This window comes from Herpailurus yagouaroundi, unplaced genomic scaffold (assembly GCF_014898765.1).
Source record: "Herpailurus yagouaroundi ecotype Mexico unplaced genomic scaffold, PumYag 210, whole genome shotgun sequence".
NCBI lineage: Eukaryota > Metazoa > Chordata > Mammalia > Carnivora > Felidae > Herpailurus > Herpailurus yagouaroundi.
This window is the reverse complement of record NW_024412441.1, coordinates 16,401,312-16,425,054: the sequence shown is the minus strand read 5'-3', so window position 1 is coordinate 16,425,054 and position 23,743 is coordinate 16,401,312. Positions and strand designations below refer to the sequence as shown.

Here is a 23,743-nt window from a genome sequence, read left to right as displayed (position 1 = left end):
CCGACGCGGGGCCCGAACCCACAAACTGCAAGATCATGACCTGAGCCGAAGTCAGAGGCTTAACTGACTGAGCCACCCAGGCGCCCCTGAAATTATTTTTTTAAAGAGCCTTTATCTGATATCTGAATAGAAAGTACTTTCTGAAAAAAAACAACATAAGAAATCACAATAGAAATAGTCAATAGATTTGACTACAAAAAATTGAAATACTTGTCTATATCAAATAAAATTACAAACATAACCAAAAGGATAATACAAAAAAAAAACTTTTCATGGATGGCTACAATATCTTTAACATATAAACAGCTTTTATAAATTACTCCTTTTTTTGTTTGCTTTTTTTTTTTTTACATTTATTTGTTTTTGAGAGACAGAGAGAAAGCACAAGTGGGGGAGGGGCAGAGAGAGAAGGAGACACAGAATCCGAAGCAGGCTCCAGGCTCCCAGCTGTCAGCACAGAGTCCAACACGGGGCTCAAAGTCACAAACCACAAGATCATGACCTGAGCCAAAGTCGGACGCCCAACCGACTGAGCCACCCAGGCACCCCTCTTAATGGACATTTAGGTTGCTTCCATATCTTGGCTATTGTGAAGAATACCACAAAAAAACATGTGAGTACAGATACCTCTTTGTGCTCCTGATTTCAATTTGTTTGGATATGTACCCAGAAGTAGAAATGCTGGATCATATGGTAATTCTATTTTCAGTTTTATTTTTTACTATTTTCCCTAGTGGCTGTACCAATTTACATTCCCACTAGAAGTGGATAAATGTTTTCTCCACATCCTCACCAGCATTTGTTATCTTTTTTTATAAAAGCCATTCTGATGAGTGCAGGGTGATATCTTATTATGGTTTGATTTGTATTTCCTCAATGATTAGTGATGTTGAACATTTTTTCGTGTTATCTGTTGGCCATTTGTATGTTTCCTTTGGAGAAATGTCTATTCAGTTCCTTTGACCATTTTTTAATTGGGTTTTTTTCTTACTATTGAGTTATAGGATTTCCTTATATATTTTAGATATTAACCTTTTATCAGATAAATGGTTTGCAAATAATTTTCTCCCATTTCATAGGTTGTCTTTTCATTTTGTTGATTGTGTCCTTTACTGTGAAGAAGCTTTTTAGTGTAGTATAATCATACTTGTCTATTTTTGCTTTTGTTGCCTGTACCATAGATACCATATCTAAGCAATCATCACCAAGGCCAGTGCCCAGAAACTTTGTCCGTATGTTTTCTTCTAGGACTTTTGTGTTTTCGGGTCTTATGTTTAAGTCTTTATTCCATGTTGAGTTGAGTTTTGTGTTTCGTGTAGGATAAGGGACCAATTTCGCTCTGTTGCAGGTGGATATCCAGTTTTTCCAACACCATTTATTGAAGAGACTGTCCTTTCCCCCATTGTGTATTCTTGGCACTCTTGCCCGAGGTCAGTTGACCATATATGCTTGGGTTTATTTCCAGACTCTCTGTTCTGTTCCATTGGCCTATATGTGTATTTTTATGCCAGTTCCATTCTGCTTTGATCACTGTAGCTTTGTAATAAATTTTGAATCAGGAAGTGTGATACCTCCAGCTTTGTTCTTCTTACTCAAAATTGCTTTGGCTATTCAGGGTCTTTTGTGGCTCCTTAGGACTGGTTTTTCTATTTCTGTAAAAAATTCCATTGGGGTTTTCATAGGAATTATACTGAATCTGGAGGTTAGGTAGTATGGACATGTTAAAACTTTAATTCTTCTGGTCCATGAATACTGGATGTCTTTCCATTTATTTGTGTCTGCTTTAATTTCTTTCATCAATGTTTTATAGTTTTTGGTGTACAAGTCTTTCACCTAGTTGGTTAAGTTTATTCCTAACTATTTTATTCTTTTTGATGCCATTGCAAATGAGATTTTTCCATGATTGTTAGTGTATAGAAGTGCAACTGACTTATGTGTGTTGATTTTGTATCCTGCAACTTTCCTGAATTCATTCATTAGTTCTAACAATGTTTTTGTGGACTCTTTAGGGTTTTCTATGTGTCAGATCCTATCATCTACAAACAGATAATTTTACTTCTTCCTTCCCAATTTGGATGCCTTTTATTTCTTTTTCTTGCCCTATTGCTCTGGCTGGGACTTCCAGTGCTATATTGAATAAAAGTAGCAAGAGTGGGCATCCTTGCTTTGTTCCAGATCTCAGAGGAAAAGCTTTCAGTTTTTCACCATTGAGTGTGATATTAGATGTGGGTTTTTCTTGTGTGGCCTTTATTGTGTTGAGGTAAGTTCCTTCTGGATATTATTTTCTTCTTTAAATTTTCTGGATTTCCCAAGTATTTTTTATGTGTTATTCATATGTATTGACAGTCAGATTTTAAATTTGATAGACTTTTTTGTGTTTCTTAAAAGAATATGAACTGGTTGTATTTATTCTAGTCTCTTAGCATCATATTAACTTACTTAATTTTATCATGCTTTTTGTAAGAAACATCTATAGAAAATAATAAAGTTTTAAACAATGGAAAAAGGTCCTATGTACATAATTCAAGAGAGCCTGCTTCAGAACTGTTTGGCTAAGTGGCTTTTGGCTATTATTTAAAAATAAAAAAATTATTCAGTGTCAAAGTTTTCTACTGTTTATGCAAGTTGTTTTTTTTCTTTAGGTCATCAAAAATTATATCTTAGTTAACATCTCTATTAATGTGTTTTGATTTTAAGGACACTTGGCTTTATCATTTGACTGTTGCGGCAGGAAGTAACAATGTAAATGTTGGATCTGAATTTGAACAGCTGGTTTGCAAACTGCTCAATATCGAAGGAGAACCTTGTAAGTTCACAACATATAAGGCTCTATAATTTATGAAATGGACTCCTTAGCCTAATGGAGTTTTCACTTTGTGAGTTCCTGTTTCCCTGCAATCTATCCATCTTTTCATTGGCTTTGTCCTGGGCCAAGATTCTCACTGTGGTTCTTAGGCTCCAGGGACACCATCATTCCCCAATATGCCATGTCCTATAACCTTTCTACCTTTGCTCACATTATTCCTTCTGCCTGAAACTCTCCCCTTCCTTCACATTTCTCATTAACCTGATAAAATCCTACCTACCTTAGGAATTCCCCTTGTCAGCAAGCCCACTCCACATCAGCATCTGGCTCATAAAAGGTACTGAATAAATGTTAAAATTAGGTCCCAATGCACTTTGCATTTAACTCTTTTATAGCATTTGTTGCTTTGCATTGAGGTTAATTTTTTATGGCTCAGGTGTCCTCATTGAGAGTCTAGATTCGATGCTGTGTATGTAATACAGAGATCATATTTTACTTGCAGTATCTAGTATAGGAATTTAATTAATGTTGGTTTTAGGAATGTCTTTAAGTTTCTCTTTCTTTATCTTTCTGTCTCCTTCTACTCTGGCTTCTCCTCTCTGTCTCTCTCCAGCTCCTTCTCAGAATCATTTCCCTACCTAGGTCACTGATCTTCAGCAAATTTCAGCTATGTCATAGTGCCCTGGTAGACTTGTTTCACATGTTAAGAATGTTAAGACCAAATTCTTCTAGATTTACTTTATTCACAGCAACATGAAAATCCCAATGACCTGGAAACTAAAATAAAATAATGTTACCAAAGGTTTTTCACGAACTGTAAGACTTAAAGCTGTGAGCCAGGCCTGAATAAGCTAATTTCTAAAGAGCTAATTAATGGGAGGCCAAAATAAGTGATTCTCGTATTTTCTGTTTACATTTTATCATGTATGTAGCCTCTCAGATATGGAGACACCCTACTTTGTGTCACAGCAAAGAAGGAATCATTTCCCCACTGACAACACTACCCTCTGAAGCTCTACAGACAGAAGCTATTAAATTATTTAAGGTAAAATTTTATATGGATTTCTATGTTGCTAAAATTTTAATTGGAAAAAATAAAAATAAATAATTTTGGTTGTAAGGTTTCACTCTAAAAAATTTGGGGCACCTGGGTGGCTCAGTCGGTTGGGCGTCCAACTTCAGCTCAGGTCATGATCTCGCGGTCCGTGAGTTTGAGCCCCACATCGGGCTCTGGGCCGATGGCTCAGAGCCTGGAGCCTGTTTCCGATTCTGTGTCTCCCTCTCTCTCTGCCCCTCCCCCATTCATGTTCTGTCTCTCTCTGTCTCAAAAATAAATAAACTTAAAATAAATAAATAAATAAATAAATAAATAAATAAATAAATAATTTCAAAATGTGATCATCATCATCTCATTAAGAAAATCTTCTGAAATAAAATTAGGTGAATTGAACATGCTTTCTGAACGAGGATTTGGGACTTACTGAAATAAACTGTAAATGGTTTGGGCAGTGTGAAACAGTGTCAGAAGAATCGTTTCCCCTTTAGCATCTCAAAAGGAGATATTTCTCATATCACACCTACCTCAGTGTTGGGACAGAGGAGTCAACATCCTTCTTCTCCAGTGCTATTCTCAAATTCTTACTACGCAACTTATTTTAGAAATCCCTGATCATTTGAGGGGATGCCTGGGTGGCTCAATCGGTTGAGTATCTGACTCTTGATTTTGGCTCAGGATCCCAGGATCATGGGATTGAGCCTCACGTCCAGCTCCTCACTAAACGTGGAGCCTGCTTAAGATTCTTTCTCTCTCTCTCTCTCTCCCCTTCTTCCTTGCTCACTCGCTCTCTCAAAAAATAAATAAATAAACAAGCAAACAAACAAATAAAGTGTTTTAAAAAAAGAAATCCCTGATCACTTGAAATTTGCCATTCAAATGTATCACGCTTTATCCCCTCGTCTCTCACTCACTTTCTGGTAACTCTTCAGATTTCATTAGGATGTCGAATGACTTCGTTATCACTTCAGTCACCAATGCCATGTTCTTAAGATCCTGACCTTCTTAATGCCAAGCTTCACCTGTAGTCACCTTCATCTTCCCATTCTCCAACCCCCCCATTCCTTACAAGTACACTACTTCTAAAAGCTTCAATTCTAGCATCTCTTTCTAGAACCATAATCTCTTAGCCTGTGAGCTCTCTTATTTTCTTATTCTTCAATTTTTTTCTAAGACCTTTGTTTTGAGCCATTTATTTTCTTTGAGATCAAAAGAGGGCATGGTAACCATCACTTGGCTTTTCTTCTTTCTTTATCCAGTCTGGATGACTTTCATTAATACTCATAGTTCTTTGGGACCCATAATTCCATGCATTCTTCAGCCAAACCCCAACATAGGTCATTGCTGGTGTCCTGTCCACTTCCACATTGATCATGAGCACATGGCTAGAAAACATCAAACAACCAGGTGTGGGCTAGAGCCAATATACACCCATGGTCTTCACCCTCAGGGCTGACTCCCTCTCCTTTTGCTTATCTTTTGTCACACACAAACCCTCCAGTGCCCTACTCAATCATGTTCTTCACAACAAACTTCTATTTTATTGAGAAGATTAGAGGGCATCAGACATTATTCCTCCAAGCTCTCTCCCTGACATTAAAAAAAAAAATTAATGTTTATTTATTTTTTAGGGAGAGAGAGAGACAGAGCGTGAGCAGGAGAGGGGCAGAGAGACAGGGAAACACAGAATCCCAAGTAGGCTCCAGGCTCTGAGCTGTCAGCACAGAGCCCAATGCAGGGGTCACATTCCCAGACCATGAGATCATGACCTGAGCCGAAGTTGGATGCTTAACCGATTGAGCCATGCAGGTGCCCCCCTGACAAACATTCTTTAATTTATTTTCTCCTCCTTTCCTCCAATCTCAGAATCTCATGCACCTTCGTGGATTCCGGTCTTGATTCCATATCAGGACCTCGGTATTTCATTTTGCCCTAGTTTCTTAAGGTCTCAATTTTTGTCTTTCTTTTTTGGCTTCTTCTTGCCTACATTCCTCCCATCTCAAAAAAAAATATATTAATTAGGGGGATATGATATGATATGGTGGTTATGGGAAAGAAACCTTTATCAACTGGAGATCCATACTGAAGTATTTTTTTTTAAGTTTATTTATTTATTTTGAGAGAGAGAGAGAATGAGCAGGGGAGGGGCAGAAGAGACTGAGAGAGAGAGAATCTCAAGCAGGCTCTGTGCTGCCAGCCCAGAACCTGACATGAGGCTTGAACTCACAAACCCATACTGCTGTAAACATTGGCCCCTTTGAAACAGCATGCCTGTATCTCTTGGATAAATACCTAGTAGTGCACTTGCTGGGTCATACGGTAGTTCTATTTTTAATTTTATGAGGAACCTCCATACTGTTTTCCAGAGTGGCTGCACCAGTTTGCATTCCCACCAGCATTCCAAAAGGGATCCTCTTTCTCTGCATCCTTGCCAATATCTGAAGTCCCAATAGTTCATTTTTGCTTTTGTTTCCCTTGCCTGTAAAGATGTGTTGAGTAAGAAGTGTCTGCGGCCAAGATCAAATAGGCTTTTGCTTGCTTTCTCCTCGAGGATTTTGATGGCTTCCTGTCTTACATTTAGGTCTTTCATCCATTTTGAGTTTATTTTTGTGTATGGTGTAAGAAAGTGGTCGAGGTTCAGTCTTCTGTGTGTTGCTGTTATTCAGCAAAGTATTGGAAGTCTTTGCCTCTGCAATCAGACAACAGAAAAAAATAAAAGGCATCCAAATCAGCCAGGAGGAGGTCAAACTTTCACTCTTTGCAGATGACATGATACTCTATATGGAAAACCCTAAAGATTACACCAAAAAAACTGCCAGAACTGATTCATGAATTCAGCAAAGTTGCAGTATATAAAATTAATGCACAGAAATCGGTTGCATTCCTGTACACCAACAATGAAGCAACAGAAAGAGAAATCAAGGAAACGATCCCATTTACAGTTGCACCAAAAACCATAAAATACCTAGGAATAAATCTAACCAAAGAGGTGAAAAATCTATACACTGAAAACTATAGAAAGCTTATGAAAGAAATTGAAGGCACAAAAAAATGGAAAAAGATTCCATGCTCCTGTATAGGAAGAAGAAATATTGTTAAAATGTCAATACTACCTAAAGCAATCTACATATTCAATGCAATCCCTATCAAAATAACACCAACATGCTTCACAGAGCTAGAACAAATAATCCTAAAATTTGTATGGAACCAGAAAAGACCCCGAATAGCCAAAGCAATCTGGAAAAAGAAAACCAATGCAGGAAGCATCACAATCTCGGACTTCAAGCTATACTACAAAGCTGTAATCATCAAGACAGTATGGTTACTGGCACAAGAACAGACACTCAGATTAATGGAACAGAACAGAGAACCCAGAAGTGGACCCACAAACGTATGGCCAACTAATCTTTGACAAAGCAAGGAAGAATATCCAATGGAATAAAGACAGTCTCTTCAGCACGTGGTGCTGGGAAAACTGGACAGCGACATGTTCTGTATACTTTTTAAATGAATGCATATTCTGCTCTTGGGTGGAATTTTCTATACATGTCAATTAGGTCAAGTTGGTTAATAGTGTTGTTCAAGTTTTCTAAATCTTTAATGATTTTCTGTCCACTTGTTCTCTCAATTATTAAGAAAGGGATATTGAAATCTCCAGCTCTTATTGTGGATTCGCCCGTTTTCCTTTGCAATCCTATCAGGTTTTGCTCCATAAATGTGGAAGCTGTGTTATTAAGTATGTAAATGTTCAGGACTGTTATGTCCTCTAGCAGAACTGACCCCATTATCATTATAAAATGACCCTCTTTATCTCTGGCAGAATTCCTTGCTCTGAATTCTACTTTGCCCGATTTGTTTTTGTTTGTTTGTTTTTTGCTTTTTCTTTTTTACATTGATATTAATGTAGCCACTCCAGATTTCTTTGGTTAGTGTTATCATAATATATCTTATTCCATTCTTTTAAAGAAAAACTGTTGCTATGAAGAGAATTGACATAATTCATGCAGAATAAATCTAATCATTTCTCACCTTGAATATGTCTTTTTGTGTTGTTTAATTCAGACATGCCAGCTCTTTATAAATGCAGCAGTTGACTCCCCTGCGATTGATTACCATATATCTCTAGCCCAGAGTGCTTTGCAAATCTGTCTGACACATCCTGAGCTACAGAATGAAATTTGCTGTCAGCTCATTAAACAGACAAGACGGAGACAGCCACAGAATCAACCAGGACCGCTGCAGGTATATATTGATACATATACATGCAATTTAAGACGATGTTGTTTTCCTCACTGTAAGAATGATACATATTCAATATAGACATTTCAAAAATACAAAAAGTATGAAAAGGAAAAGTAGCTATTAATATTTTGATATGTATTCTTTCAGGTTACTTATGTATCTATATGTTCCTATATAAATAAAGCTGTGAGTATATTTATGCACACTCAGTTTTTCACATTACTAAAGTTGTAGTGTGCATACTACTTTTGTAAAATTGTAGACTGTAATGATTTACCCTATATCCTTCAACATTCTTCAAAAACATTAATGGTGTATTGATATCAATTGCTACACATTTAGGTTTTTCCGGTCATTTTTCTTATAACAAATTCCCCTATAGTAGACAACTTTGAACCTAAACCCTGTGTACAAGTCCACCAAATTTCTTTGAATCCATTTCTAGAATTTCCATATATCTTGAACAATGTTCAGTGTAATACTCCTTTAAATTCTTCCCAGGTAAAGAGTGGTATTTCATTATTGATTTAGGATACGTTTCTTTAACTATTAGTGCAGCTGAGTATATTTTCAGGTGGCTTTTGGTCACTGAAGTTTGCTCTTCCATGAATGCCTGTTTTAATCTTTGCTTATTAACCCCCTATTAACTGCAGGATGAAACAGAAATTTCTTACCCTCGCAAATAGTACTCTCAGGGGATCTAGGTTTAATGGGACTTGAAGCTTATCCAGTTTTAGCTTATACTATTACTAATGTGTTATTTTGTTTTTAATGTTACTTCCACACGTTTTAAAAGAACATAGGATCATGTAAACACACTCCATAGGGCCCTTTCCCAGGCCTTGGAGGGCCCATGCCCGAGCGAGGTTGGAAGTTTAAGCTTCATTTGCATTGAGGGCCCTTCATAACCTAGCTCCTCTTTCTCCACTTCACTTTGTGCATCCTGCAACCAGCATACACTGAAAGGATAAACGCACCCCATTCTTCAGACACACTGTGCCTTTACATATCCTTCACCTTGAACCTGCCATTTTTACTGTTACCTGCATCCCCCTTCTCTCTTCCCACCCTGTAGACTTTACAGTCAGCCCAGGCAACATCTCTTCTGTGAATTCTTCCCTGACTCCCTCAGTAGATAGTCATTCCCTCCATTGGTTATACTTAAAAAATTATGACATGGTATTAACCATGTTACATTGTAAATTATTGTAAAATACATAACTCTTCTCCTAGACTGTAGGTAAGTCAAGAGGACAGTACCTTTTTCCCCTTCTTTTTCATATAACATTCATAAAATGATTGAAAATATACTTAATCAAAAATAATAAAGGAGAAAAGAGAGTACAGGACAGAACAAAAGAAGAAACTAAATACAATCCTATTATAAAAAGATAATCTCTGCTAATATTTTATACTTGCCGCATATATATATATGTATATATATGGCCATATATATATATATATATATATACATATATATATACACACACACATATACACACACACATTTTTATATATATGGCCATATATATGTGTATATATATATATATACATATATATAAATATATATGCATGTATGTGTGAGTAGATTGGTTGTGGTTTGGGGTATATGATTTTTTACTGTTTTTCAGTCTGTCTTTCCTCATAGCCAGTACTGTATTTCAATGAATGAGTAAATGCATAAATGAACAAAAAAGGAACGATGTCCCTAATCTTTGAGTATGATGTCAAAAAAGACTACCCTATCTACATGGCCTTTGGTACCTTAGTTGTGGACAATAGCATATATGATTTAGATGGATTATGGAATGTGGAGGAGGTTTTATGTTTTTATATATTATAAATGCTCTAAGCAGATAATGTTGATGTGGAAGAAGCAAAAACATTTGGGGGCCAAGAAAGACTATCATCATCCCTTTCCTCATAATCTGTCAGTTACACTGATTCTCACGTGGATCTCTGACTGCCAGATGGTGTCTAACCTATGGTGCTTCTCTTTGCCCAGGGCTGGCAGCTCTTGGCTCTCTGTGTTGGGCTCTTCCTTCCCCATCATCCTTTCCTGTGGCTCCTCAGGCTCCACCTAAAGAGGAATGCAGATTCCAGGTGTGCAGAAAACTAGCCAGCTGAACCGTTTGTGTGGTCTCTGAAAGTCTACAATAAGTCATAAGTATTTAGTAACCTGTCAGGTATATTTGTGGAAGAAACGTGTGAAACAAAAGTGGGTACAGGAAGCCCTTGGTTACCGTTTATATGAGGCTTGGAAAATATTTCCTTTGTTATGTTAAATCTCCTACAGGAGATTGCAATAAGAGCTTGAAAAACTGACCAAGAATATTTTTTTTTAATTTTATTTTTTTAATTTACATCCACATCAGCATATAGTGCAAAAATGATTTCAGGAGTATGACAAAGAATATTTTTAAGTGAAAAGTCTATGTACTTTTCAGGGATGAATGACTTAGCATTAGTGGGTGCTCATTCAGTAAAAGCAAGTGTTTTGTTTCCTTCATTTTCCCTGTGGCTACTTTTCTCTACATTGAATTCTTTTTTTTTTTTTTTAAATGCTTATTTACTTTTGAGAGAGAGACAGAATGCAAGTTGGGGAGGGGCAGAGAGCAGGGGAGACAGAATCTGAAGCAGGCTCTAGGCTCTGAACTGTCAGCACAGAGCCTGATGTGGGGCTCAAACTCATGAACTGTGAGATCATGACCTGAGCTGAAATCGGACGCTGAAGCCACTGAGCCACCCAGGCACCCCATCTCTACTTGAATTCTTTTATGTAGGAAAACTTCCCTGATGGTTTTCCTTCCTCTTATGCTTGTATGTATTTGAATTACTTCAGAATTTTTACTCCCTTTGAAAAGACATCTAAAATCCAACTGTCAGAATAGCTTTCTTACAGTGAGACCCAGGGCACCCAGCCAAGGCTTATCAGGATCATTTTGTGCAACAAGTTCACGTTAGGTGCTTAAATAGACTCTGGGTCTAAAACAGACCAACACAATGAGACAAAACAACTTGGAAATAGTGGGAAAGTATTCCCCAATTCAGATTATATTTTGGAGACTGTGATCAAAGTTGTGTGACTTTATTTATTTGTTTGTTTGCTTATTTATTTTCATTTATTGAGTTTGTTTTTAAGTAATCTCTACACCCAACATGGGGCTTGAACTCAAGACCCCAAGATGCAGAGTCCCATTCTCTCCCAGCTGAGCCAGGCAGGTGCCCCAACATCATGTGATTTTAGTTGCAGTCACTGAAGAGCCCCTAGACAAAGGGTGGCATTTTACAGATTTTATTTTTACGTAATCTCTATGCCAAACCTGGGGCTCAAAGTCACAACTCTGAGATCAAGAGACACACACTCTACCAACTGAGCCAGCCAAGCGCCCCTAAAGGGTGACATTTTAAAGTCTGCCTAGAAGGCACTTCACAACACAAATATATTTGGAGGTATTATCAGTCTGCTTTCATAAAAATTGAATGTAACAAATGAGGGCAAATGAGATCTCTATCCAGATTTTGTATTTATTTACTCCAGAGGTTTTGTTTAATGCTTAAAATTTTTTACGAAGTGCATGTTTTATAGGGTAAAGAAAGAAAATACATCTATGTTTTTTTGGAGATATTTTTCCTACCTTGTTTAGCAGTCAAGCACTAACCTCAAAGGAGAACTCTGCTACATCATGTTTTTCCTGAGTTGTCCTATACTATTTTTATACAATTATTTCCTTTGCGTTTGTTAATGCAATTACTGTATTTTGACTGTATAATGACTGGTAACTTTAAATTCATTTTGTGATGATAATAATACAATAAAGAGGGAAAATGCTTTGTGGGGAAGTTAGATTCAGTCAGTTGCAAAAGTGAAGAAACTAGAATTTGAGAAAAGTTGTAACACTTTAACAACTCAACTTTAACAACTTTTATCAAAAAGAAAAATTATTGTCAAAATTAGCATAATACATTGTAATGTACACGTACCTAATGTATTAGGGTGTCTTAAATTTATTCCTAGGCTTTATCTTAAGCTGTATATTATAGGACAGAATTTGGAAAATATGCCATTTACTGCCAACGGTGCGTAGAAAGAACACAACAAAATGGAGACAGAGAAGCAAGACCCTCAAGGATGGAAATCCTTTCAACCCTTCTTCGAAACCCTTATCATCATTCTTTGCCCTTCAGTATCCCCGTGCACTTCATGAATGGGATCTATCAGGTGGGTTACACTTTCTGGCTGATGAAAGCATGCTTGCTTAACCTTGAATCGTGCGTGTGTCCTCTGTGGAACAGAGAAGTGAGACTGCCTACCTACCTTTTTCAGCAGCTGGCAGTGACCGTAAATGTGCAAATATGTTACGTCTTCTATCAGAACAGCTGAGTTTTGAAACCATTGTGCTAAGAAGGATTCAAACTGCAATCCACATTGAGCCAAATAAGGGAGGAATTTTACTGCCCTTACAACTCTCATGGAAAAAATCAAAAATACTTTGGTTGATGCCTTTCCCAACCAGTGTACTTGCTAGATGAGAAAATAATTACTGACAGTGGGTGTGTACAAGTTTAGTCTTTTTGAAGTCTCCAAATCTTAGGAATTATGTGGGAAAACTCCTCCAGGCCCTTCGAGCTCTCAGATATAGATGTTCGCTTATTACCTGAAGCAAACATGTTCCAAAGCTGGCAGTTAGTCTTTGTAGCCAGAGTTTTTTTTTTTATCACAGAATTCAGATAAGTAACTGCATATTAAAGGAACAGACATTATTTATTTTTCTGTATTTATTCATTTTTAATTGAAGTGCAGTTTGCACACAATGTTAATTACTTTCAGGTGTACAATATGGTGATTCGACATTTATATACATTACTAAATGATCACAAAGATAAGTCTAGTTACCATCTGTCAGCATACAAAGTTATCACAAGGATATTGACTATATTCCCTGTGCTCTACTTACATCCCTGTGACTGTTTAAGCGCATTTCTTATGCCATTTTTTTCATTTGCTTAAATATTTCATATCGTACTGTAGTTCTTGGTTTGCTTTTAACGGGTAGGCATGATATCTCTGCAAGATGTTTATAGCTGTCAAATGATCTTTGTATTTTGAATTCATGTCTGTTGGCTGAAGCCAAGATTTCTGAATTCTTACAGCAAGCTAGCAATTAAGATGACATTAATTTTCTCCAGTGGAGCTGTGGCGTGGGGGGGAGTTTAAGCATCTAGATAAATATACGTTATCATTAATCATGCATCAAATATAGCCTGTTTCTCCCTTAAATCCTTTTTGAAAGTTAAGTTGGAAATGTACATAGTTGCTTTTATTAAGAGAACAATGTTGTTATTTCTGCTTAGGTAGTTGGATTTGATGCGTCCACCACAGTGGAAGAGTTTTTGAATACTTTGAACCAGGATACAGGCATGAGAAAGCCAACACAGTCTGGCTTTGCATTATTCACAGACGATCCTTCTGGCAGGGATTTAGAGCATTGTCTTCAAGGAAACGTTAAGGTAAAGCCGACTCCTTTTAAGAAGGCAGACCCCACCAACAGCAAAGAAGCTACTTTTTGCTATTTGCAAAAGGCTTATTAGGTCAAGAGGTTTCAAAAATTCTAAGTAATCTAATCTTCCCAATAAAAAAGGGTTGCGGGACTTTGTTGAAGCCGTAGAATTCTTGACACAATCTGCACACACACATATTCCATGTTAAGATGGGGGAAGAATTAGTAATAGCAACAATGCCCCAACTAGTAGGGTAATAAGAGTGGACGTCTGGAAGCTCTAATAAAATAGCTTTTTATTGTACTCATTCACAAGACAATACTTCTTTCCGCTGTTGGAGGAGCTGGGCTAGTCCCCGTTCACAGTGAACTTATGATTTGCTTCGGGAGGAGCAGCCTTATATACACTGATAACCTTAAACTAGAATTGAAAGTGATAAATGTTTTAAGAGTGCTGTGAATATTCCACAGATGGAGAGATTAAGTTCAGCATGAGAAAATAAGGAAGAGTTGAACTGGACTTTGAAGGATGGGTAGAAAATGGACCTATGGAGATAAAGAAGGAATTCCAAACATTAGGAAAATCACGAACGAAGATGGAAAATTGGAAGACTTTTAAAAACTCTTTCCTAGGTCATAGTAAAATGACACTAACAAAGTTTCCAGGTAGCAATGGCAACAGTTAGAAATAGAGAATATGGAACCATAAGGAACCTGATCGGAAGTAGCCCACTTATTTTGCAAACAAGGAAGCTGAACCCCAAGAGCAAAAAATGATTTACCCCAAATCACACAGCTAGAACTGGGTCTGGACCCTTTCCCTACTTAATAGGGTCCTTGATTGCTCTCGGGAGTAAGTGCCTTGTTACGGGACGAAGGTGTCCCTATGATTCAAAGACGAAAGAATTGGGGCAGAATAGGAGAAGAAACAGACTCATAAGCAGTAGCTGCCATAAGTTTAGAGGACATGAAATGTCAGTTCTTTCGTCAAACTATCAAAGCCCAGCTTCACTTGCAGGTCAACCTGTTGGGGCTTGAAGGGGTTCCACCGAATACTGTTGAAGTTCATACTTAGCTCATTAGGAATGTTGGTTGGTAGGTGTGCTACCATCCCCCCACCCCTACACCCCTGCCTATGTGGCTACATATTGAGAAATCTAGATAAGTGAATGTCTTTTTCTCCTCAGCTCCAGCTATGTCCTATTTAGTTCAGCAAATTCAAATGTAAATTTTGAGACACACATTCCTAGAGCACTGTTGTTAATAATTAGTCAAGAAGATAAACTAGCATTTTTGGTTGACTTGAGCTGAGTAAACGTTAGGGGCTTTGCTGAAGAACTGCTTATCACGTGGTCGTGAAAACTTTTATTTATAATTCTCTAAATGACCTGTTGAAAAACAAGCAAACGTTTATTTGGTTCCTGAAGAATTTTTATTCTTTCCCAATCAAAGAATCTTAAGACTATATTTCAAGTGTCTTTGAGATAACTTCAGTTATTCCAGTCTTCATAAACTCAGAAGGTGGAAAAGTTGCTTCTTCCGTGACTAAATTATGAAGTAATTCCTGGAATCTTCTTGTTTCTCATGTAGTCTTTCATTAAGATTCCTTTTTGAGTAAGAAATTCATGGCTACAGTCCAGAGTTAATGGGTGTCCAAAAGGATAAGTGGACCAAAGAGCAATTTATAATTAAATCTAAAACCAAGGGTACACCGGAGCTTAAAACAAATGGCTTCAGTCCATTTGGTTTGATCATATTAATTGGAAATTTTTCAGTTTGCAGACATGCTTGTCTTCCAAAAGTGCTGATTTAAAAATTGCTATAAATCTCCAATTTCCACTTCCCTTCTAGATTTGTGACATTATTTCTAAGTGGGAACAGGCTTCCAAAGAACAGCAGCCTGGGAAATGGGAAGGTACGAGAACTGTTCGTCTAACTTATAAAAACAGGTGTGTAATGCCGTATCCAAACACCAAAATATGTGTGTACTGTTACGCTCATATCATGCGCCTATGGCTTTCTATTGAATAGCCTTGCAAGTTACAGTTTTTGTTTGTGTGTTCGTTTTTCTGTAAAAGGAAACTCTACTTCTCTAAGAAGAAACTGTCACATAAGATTTTGTTTCTAGCTCTAGTCTCTTCATGTCATGGATGGCTGTATTTTATAAAAATATGCATGTGGACAAAGATTAGAAAAAAACTATAAGAAAGAATAGCTTCTCTCTTAGGGTGGTCGGTACAAGGGTGAATTTTTTTCACTTTCAAAAATTTCTTTAACGTCACAATCTTTTCATAAAGACTAAATACTCAAATACCCTACTGGAGATCTACAGTAAGAAGAAATATTTCTGAGACGCTTGGCTGGCTCAGTTAGAAGAGCATGCGAGTCTTGATCTCAAGGTCATGAGTTCAGGTCTCATGTAGGGTATAGAGATTATTTAAATAATAAAACTTAAAAGAATTTTTTTTTAATTTTTTTTTCAATGTTTATTTATTTTTGGGACAGAGAGACAGAGCATGAACAGGGGAGGGGCAGAGAGAGAGGGAGACACAGAATCGGAAACAGGCTCCAGGCTCTGAGCCATCAGCCCAGAGCCTGACGCGGGGCTCGAACTCAGGGACCGCGAGATCGTGACCTGGCTGAAGTCGGACGCTTAACCGACTGCGCCACCCAGGCGCCCCTAAAAGAATTTTTTTTTTTTAATTTTTTTTTCAACGTTTATTTTATTTTTGGGACAGAGAGAGACAGAGCATGAACGGGGGAGGGGCAGAGAGAGAGGGAGACACAGAATCAGAAACAGGCTCCAGGCTCTGAGCCATCAGCCCAGAGCCCGACGCGGGGCTCGAACTCACGGATCGCGAGATCATGACCTGGCTGAAGTCGGATGCTTAACCGACTGCGCCACCCAGGCGCCCCTAAAAGAATTTTTTTAAAAGAAGAAATGTTTCTGTTCACTCAAGTCTTTTAAGAAGTCACATACTCATATTCTCATTCTTTCAGATTCCCTCTTTTTCCCTCTGTAATTTTTGAGCTTCACCTGTAAGCCAGGCACTCAGCTAGATGCTCTGAATAAAGTGATAACAGAAGCAGACATAAACACAGTCCCTGATCTTTTGAATTTATAGTCTAGTTAATCATACAATGACTCTAATGAACACATAATTACACACTAAGTTCTCTGAAAGAAAAGAATGTGGTCCTGTAAGAGCACACAGGAAGAGACCTGACCTAGATCGGAGGCATCGGGAGACTTCTTTGAGGAAATGATGTTTATGCCAGGGTCGGAAGGGAGCTGGAAGTGGCAGCATAGAAATGAATAGAAAAGGATGTTCCAAAGCCTGTAGAGGGAAAGCTGCTTGGAGGGTTTCAGGAACTGGGGAAAAGCCAGTGGGCCTGGAGCACATATCTTCCCAACAGATACAGTTTTTTTGTAAGTTTATTTATTTGTTTTGAAAGAGAGCTAGCAGGGGAGGAGCAGAGACAGAGGGAGAGAGAATCCCAAGTAGGCTCTGCACCGTCAGCACAGAGCCCGACGTGGGGCTTAAACTCACAAACCTGAGCTTAGGTGAGATCAAGAGTTGGACACTTAACCGACCGAGCCACCCAGGGGCCCCCAACAGATACAATTTTAATATACTTTGGCGTATGATCAGAAACTAGATTTTCCTTGTTTCTTTTTTAAAAATATCTTCTTTTCTTCCATGTGTCAGCAGAAGGTAGTACTTAGTAAACAGTGTTCATTGACCAGGTGACAACTGTACAAAAAAAATGAAAAGGTATTTTGATGATTTTATTTGGCTCTTACAGTCTATAAAATAAGGAATCTAAAATATGAGAATGAAAGAATTACTGGTGGAATTACTGGTGAAGTAGTTACTTCTTTCAGAGGCTTTTGAAAGATGGTTATAGGCCTAAAACTGGAATGTAAGAAGTAAAGACACTATATACATAAAGAATGTGATAGCCTTTGATCCAATTTGGGATTTCTTTTTCTAATTATCAGTCCCACAGATATATCCATATGCATGAATGAGAGTATTCCAGTATACCCCAGTTTCTTCCTTGCCATGGATTTTTTTTTTTAATTTTTTTTTAACGTTTATTCATTTTTGAGACAGAGAGAGACAGAGCACGAATGGGGGAAGGTCAGAGAGAGAGGGAAACACAGAATCCGAAACAGGCTCCAGGCTCTGAGCCGTCAGCACAGAGCCCGACGCGGGGCTCGAACTCCCGGACCGTGAGATCACGACCCGAGCCGAAGTCGGCCGCCCAACCGACTGAGCCACCCAGGCGCCCCGCCATGGATTTTATAACAGTGAAAAATAAGTGTTGGAAGGGACTTACATGTTTATTACTAGGGGAACGGTTAAATAAATGTGGTGCATTCCTATTGTAGACTCCTCTCCTACCTTCAGCCACTAAAGGCCACCCACTATTTGAATGGATTCCTTTGATCTGAATAAATGGTGGTCATGAGCCATTGGAGCTTCTCTGTTTAGGTGCTCATGAACTATGGCAATTTGCAAGAGTTCTGAGTAACAAGAAGGTGACTGTTAAGCTTTGATATCTAAGGTTTTAAAATCCTACTTCCTGGAGATAAGCAGGATTACTTAGCTAATGGAAATCTAATAGGCTCTCCTGGAAGAACCCATTTCCACTGATGGTAGCCTTTATCTGTGGTCCTTTGGTGACTGGCAAGAGTAGCAGGCTGGAAGACTTGGACTTTCCAGATGATTTTGGTTTAGTCCTATGGTTGCTGGAGCAGTTATTCTCAAAGAGAGGGCCCTAGACCAGCAACTTCAGGATCCCATGGAAACACATTAAAAATGCAAATTATTGAGGCACCTGGGTGGCTCAGTGGTTAAGTGTCTGACTCTTGATTCGGCTCAGGTCATGATCTCAACAGTTTGTAGGTTTGACCCCTGTGTCAGGCTCCCCGCTGATGGTGTGGTGTCTGCTTGGGATTCTCTCTCTCTCTCTCTCTCTCTCTCTCTCTCTCTCTCTCTCTCTCCCCCTCTCTCTCTCTCAAAATAAATAAATAAACTTAAAAAAAAAAAGAAATGCAAATTATTAGGCACCATTACAGACCTACTGAGTCCAGCAGAATCTCTGGACATTAAAGAGTCTGTGTTTTAGCAATTCTCCAGGTGACTCTTACACATACTGACTTTTGAGAAGCACTGATCTGGAGATCCCCATTGCTGCCCTGTCTCTTAATGTTACCTTTTGTTGAAGACAGCCAGCTCCTGGACTTGACCTGCCATATACCTTTATGGAGAGAGGTTCAGGAATTCTCATTTGGTTTTATTGGAACTAAATGGAATTATTTCCATGTCTAAGACTATTCCTAATAATGTGTACCTTATGAATGCTTAATACATACTAATTCTGTCTGTGATAGCTATGGTTAAAACCCAAATTAAATTTGGATGAAATGCAGAAAGGTAGTTAGAAAGAGAGATAAGAGTAATAATCCAAGTCTAGCAAATGGCACTAGAAGGGACAAAGAGTTGTGAATAATACATAATAAAGATTGCCTTGTAAAAAAAAAAAAGTCCCATGACACTATCTTTGACATCAGAAAAAAAAGCAACTCAACCAAAAGGTTTAATTTTTAACAGAGGTCTGAAATGGCTGGCTAGCCACAGCTATGAGAAAGTACTATGCTTCTAAATATGGTTGCACTTTGCATATGTGTATAAATAGCTTAGACAATGAGCCCTAATTTCCAGTGACACAGTTAGAAGGGGGACTGGCTGTGACCTATCATGCAGCCAAGGACTCGATGCTTCATCTGTCAAGCAGCCATGTAATAAGCGAAACTAGACACCAGCTCTCTATCATGGAATTTGTATTTATATTTAGTAAGTTATGGAATTTTGATAATTTAGATGCAGAGGTTAAAGATCTAATTAATAACATTTGAACCTATTCTTATAGACAGTCCTTTGGAAACTAACATTTAAATTCTATTTATGCTTAAGCTGCTTGTTTAATTTGCTTTCTTACTGTGTATTTGAAACCGCAAAAGTCAAGACATGTTTTTAACAAACTGGAATCGGCAAGGGTCCTTCCCTGAAGAAAACAACTCTTCCTACCCCCATTTATGAAGTAAAAGATTATTTTCAGAGGCGTTTGGGTGGCTCAGTCGGTGAAGCGTCCGACTCTTGACTTCTGCTCAGGTCATGAACTCATGGTTCATGGGATGGAGCCCCACATCGGGCTCTGCACTGGCAGCATGGAGCCTGCTTGGGGTTCTCTCTTCCCCCTCTCTCTCTGCCCCTCCCCCACTCATGCTAGTTCTCTCTCTCTCTCTCTCTCTCTCTCTCAAAATAAATAAATAAACATTTTTTAAGAAGATTTATTTTCAGGGGCACCTGGGTGGCTCAGTTGGTTGAACGTCCAACTTCGGCTCGGGTCATGATCTCATGGTTCTTGAGTTCAAGCCCCACATCGGGCTTGCTGCTGTCAGCGCAGAGCCTGCTTCAGATCCTCTATCCCCCTCTCTCTGCCCCTCTCCTGCTTGTGCTCCCTCAAAAATAAATTAAAAATTAAAAAAAAAAAGAAGATTATTTTCAGTACTGCTTTTTAATTCTTACTTTTTGGAGCATAGGTGAACGTTCCCATCTCTGCCGCTTTAGCACCTGTATCCATTGGCTACTAAGCAGGAAACATCTTGGCAGGTCATCTAGTTTATCCGATTTCTTCCAGCCATGTTTACACTAAAAAAATTTCCAGAATTGCTTTTTGGGGGGACAGAGACAGAGTAGGTCTTTGAAACTTCCCCGGGTGCCAGAGCTGTCGTGCCCATGTCCCGTCCTCTTCCACTTGCTGTTGCAAACAGTAAAGGCTGTTGTACCGTAAAACAAAACAAAGCAAAACAGGGGCGCCTGGGTGGCTCAGTCAGTTAAGCATCTGACTTCGGCTCAGGTCATGCTCTCTCGGTCTGTGGGTTCGAGCCCTGCATCGAACTCTGTGCTGACAGCTCGGAGCCTGGAGCCTGCTTTGGATTCTGTGCCTCCTTCTCTTTCTGTTCCTCTCCCTCTCACACTGTCTGTCTCTCTCTCAAAAATAAAGATTAAAAAAATTTTTTTTTAAATAAAACAAAAAAAAATTCCGGAAGGAAGGGACTTTTGTGATTCTGAAGACCTCTAGACAAGAACCCTAGTGATACAAGTAGTAATAATAATAATAATAACCAACATTTACTGACCACTTACCACACACCAGGCCTGGTGCTGAGCTCCTTGTACGCATCTTCTCATATAATCCTCACGACTCCCCTATGAGACCAGTATCACTATTATCTCCATCTTACAGGTGAGGAAACTACCCAAGACTACAGAAGGGGATTTTTCAGGCTGTTTTGGCAAATAATTCCCATGATTGGCAATTCTTACTACCACTCATTTACCCATTCATTCAGGAAACATCTGTTCAGTGTGTTCCAGTGCCAGACCTTGTGGAAGCCCTGGGGGTTCAAAGGTGAACAGAGGGTTCAAAGGTGTAAGCTTCTACCCTTTAGAAGCTTACAGTTTATAGGGAGAAACAGGCATGAAATCTTAGCAATGTCATTAATGCTGTAACAGAAACAGTAGAGCAGAGTAGTGAAGAATAGGGCCTCTAAAGAGAAACTGCCTGGGTTAGAATCCTGGCTCTCCTACTCACTGTGTGGCCTTGAGTAAGTCACTTACCATCTCTGTGCCTCGATGCCCTCTATATGAAATGGAAATGGTGACTACTTCTAGGGTTGTCTGAAGGAATGTATGTTGGCAAATGTACAGCACTTGGCTCTAGCCACACAGTAAACGTCCACCACTATTGGCTCTTACCATGAATATAACATGCGTATATACAAGACATTGTGGGACCATAGAGGAAGCCTTTGCAGAGTGGTGCTTTCTGAGCAGGTGACTTGAGATGGTAGCCAGAGAGGCAGCGGCAGGCAAGGGGTGGGGGGTGGGGGGTTCACGACTGCAGTTCAGTGGTGTTATCCGTAGACCATGGTGGATGGAGGAGTGACGGGAAGGTAACTGGAAGGTGAAGGCAAGCTGCCCCTTCAGCAAGTTAACAAAGGGAGGAGAAAGACGACAGTAGGATGTAAATGCTCTTAGGAACGAAATACGGAGCCAGTTGGAGGCAAACAATGGGTTCCCCAGCAGCACTGAGAGCCCTACCGCGTTCAGAAGCAGTGTCCAGGGGTCAGAACTGGTCCTGAACATTTCCATCCCACAGTATTCCGCTTCCTGGTATCAAGTGAGGAGGTGCACATTTGCAGATACCCTGCTGTCTAACCCAGGCCCTGCCTGCAGAAGAGAAGCCCACTTCCTCTGCTGCAGGCCTCTTTGGGACTAGGGAGTGCCTAGAAGCTGGTCATTTTGGGGACACTCACATCACATTCCCCTGGCACCTCGTCTGTCCAAGACTGTGGATTTGAGTTTCTGATTCTTGATCATTTTTGTGACTCTTTGGTTCCTTTCCACATTCTCTCCAAGTCCTTGTACAGTCGTTGGAGTGCAGACTGTTTCTTTAGGAGCTTCAGTCAACGATTGTACGTATTGTCTTCCTATATACTTGCCCTGGATTGCTTTTCCCTTTTTGATCATAGTGCTTCATTTCCCCTCCCAGGTCCATCTTTCCAGAATGCCAATAAGAATAGAAAATGCACTTTAGGTCTTCTTGCCCGCACCTGTTTGCATATCTGGTCCTTTTTTCCCTCTACCTTTATTATCAATTCAAACTTTTATTAAGAACCTTACTTAAACCAGAGTAAGACATAGTTCTTAACTTCAAGTGGAGGAAATAAGCTATGCCGAAAAGAGAGGGCTTTCTTCTTAAACTTTATTCTCTTTGTTTTATATCACTTTGCTGATAGCATTCTCTCTCTCTCTTTTTTTTTTAAGTTTATTTATTTATTTTGAGAGAGAGAGCGCACAAGCAGGGGAGGAGCAGAGAGAAGGAGAGACAGAATCCCAAGCAGGCTCCGTACCATCAATGCAGAACCCAATGTGGAGCTCGAACTCATGAACTGTGAGATCATGACCTGAGCCATGATCAAGAGTCAGATACTTAACCGACTGGGCCACCCAGGCACCCTAGTAGCATTTTGAATTTAGACTCTATTAGACTCTATTGCCCAGCCATAGTCTTCTGTGAGTTAGCAGCTTATCATCATGCAGTCACAGATGAGTAGGGCTTAAGATTTGTTTTTTTCCAGAGACCACTCTGAATGACTGCATGGGTTGGCGATTCCTAAGTGTGGTGGGTGGGAAGAATTATCAAAGTCATGGGAGGGAAGAGCTTTTCAGAGTCCACCCACCATGCTTCCCTGGAATTCCCTGCCAACAGAGATAATTAGTGTGAAAGATACTGTAACTGATGCCAGTGTGTCCTCTCCTGGAAGGGTGTGGGGAGGAAAAGGCTGAAAATCCACTTAGAGCTAATTGGGCACATTCCTAACACATGCTGAATCTAAATCTCTCTTTTCCTGCCACTCTGTTGTCCTGCCAACATTCAAGTATAGCAGTGTATTGCTTACCCACCCCATCGTCGTAACATCTACAGCATTTATAGCACCCTGTGCCTGGTCTGCAGCCTGAAGTCAGAGCCCCCAGAGGTCTCCCAAATAGTGGAGTGGCATAGTGAATAAATAAAGAAGATCACTGAAATGCTGAAGTCCTCCTAGGCAAACAGAAGATATCTCCTATTTCAACAAGTAATAATATCCACATGTAAACTATGTTTGAGCTCCTAAAGATGCTTACCTGGATGTGGGGGGAAAAAAAGTTAAAATGTACAAGTAATATCTTTTAGACCCTCCAGAGAAAACTGCCACCCCCAATTTGATGTTGATTTTTTAAATTTTTTTAATGTTTATTTATTTTTGAGATAAAGAAACAGAGAGAGAGAGAGTGTGTGTGTGAGTGGGGGAAGGGGCAGAGAAAGAGGGAGACACAGAATCCGAAGCAGGCTACAGGCTCTGAGTGTCAGCACAGAGCCTGACGCGGGGCTCAAACCCATGAACCGCGAGATCATGACCTAAGCCGAAGTCGATTGCTTAACTGACTGAGCCACCCAGGCGCCCCTGATGTTGAGTTTGAATTCAGATCTTCATTTTTCTCTTCCGTGATATTTCCAAGG

The 23,743-nt window shown here is 39.3% G+C and overlaps 1 protein-coding gene across 7 annotated transcripts in view; it reads left to right on the top strand.

Annotated features, from left to right (window-relative positions):
* PLEKHH2 (pleckstrin homology, MyTH4 and FERM domain containing H2) overlaps positions 1–23,743 on the top strand; it is a 121,433-nt gene that overhangs the window by 76,382 nt on the left and 21,308 nt on the right. For 6 of the 7 annotated variants that reach the window (XR_005784244.1, XM_040453888.1, XM_040453887.1 and 3 more), the window contains 7 exons: positions 2,698–2,806; positions 3,739–3,851; positions 7,923–8,102; positions 10,108–10,205; positions 12,147–12,324; positions 13,458–13,613; positions 15,455–15,552. Coding sequence is in view for 6 of the 7 variants with exons in the window: in XM_040453888.1 (XP_040309822.1) it covers positions 2,698–2,806; positions 3,739–3,851; positions 7,923–8,102; positions 10,108–10,205; positions 12,147–12,324; positions 13,458–13,613; positions 15,455–15,552 (932 nt within the window). In the remaining variant the exon portion in view is untranslated. Of the gene's footprint in view, positions 1–2,697; positions 2,807–3,738; positions 3,852–7,922; positions 8,103–10,107; positions 10,206–12,146; positions 12,325–13,457; positions 13,614–15,454; positions 15,553–23,126; positions 23,538–23,743 lie in introns of those variants that run through there. The other variant, XM_040453892.1, reaches the window with a different exon arrangement.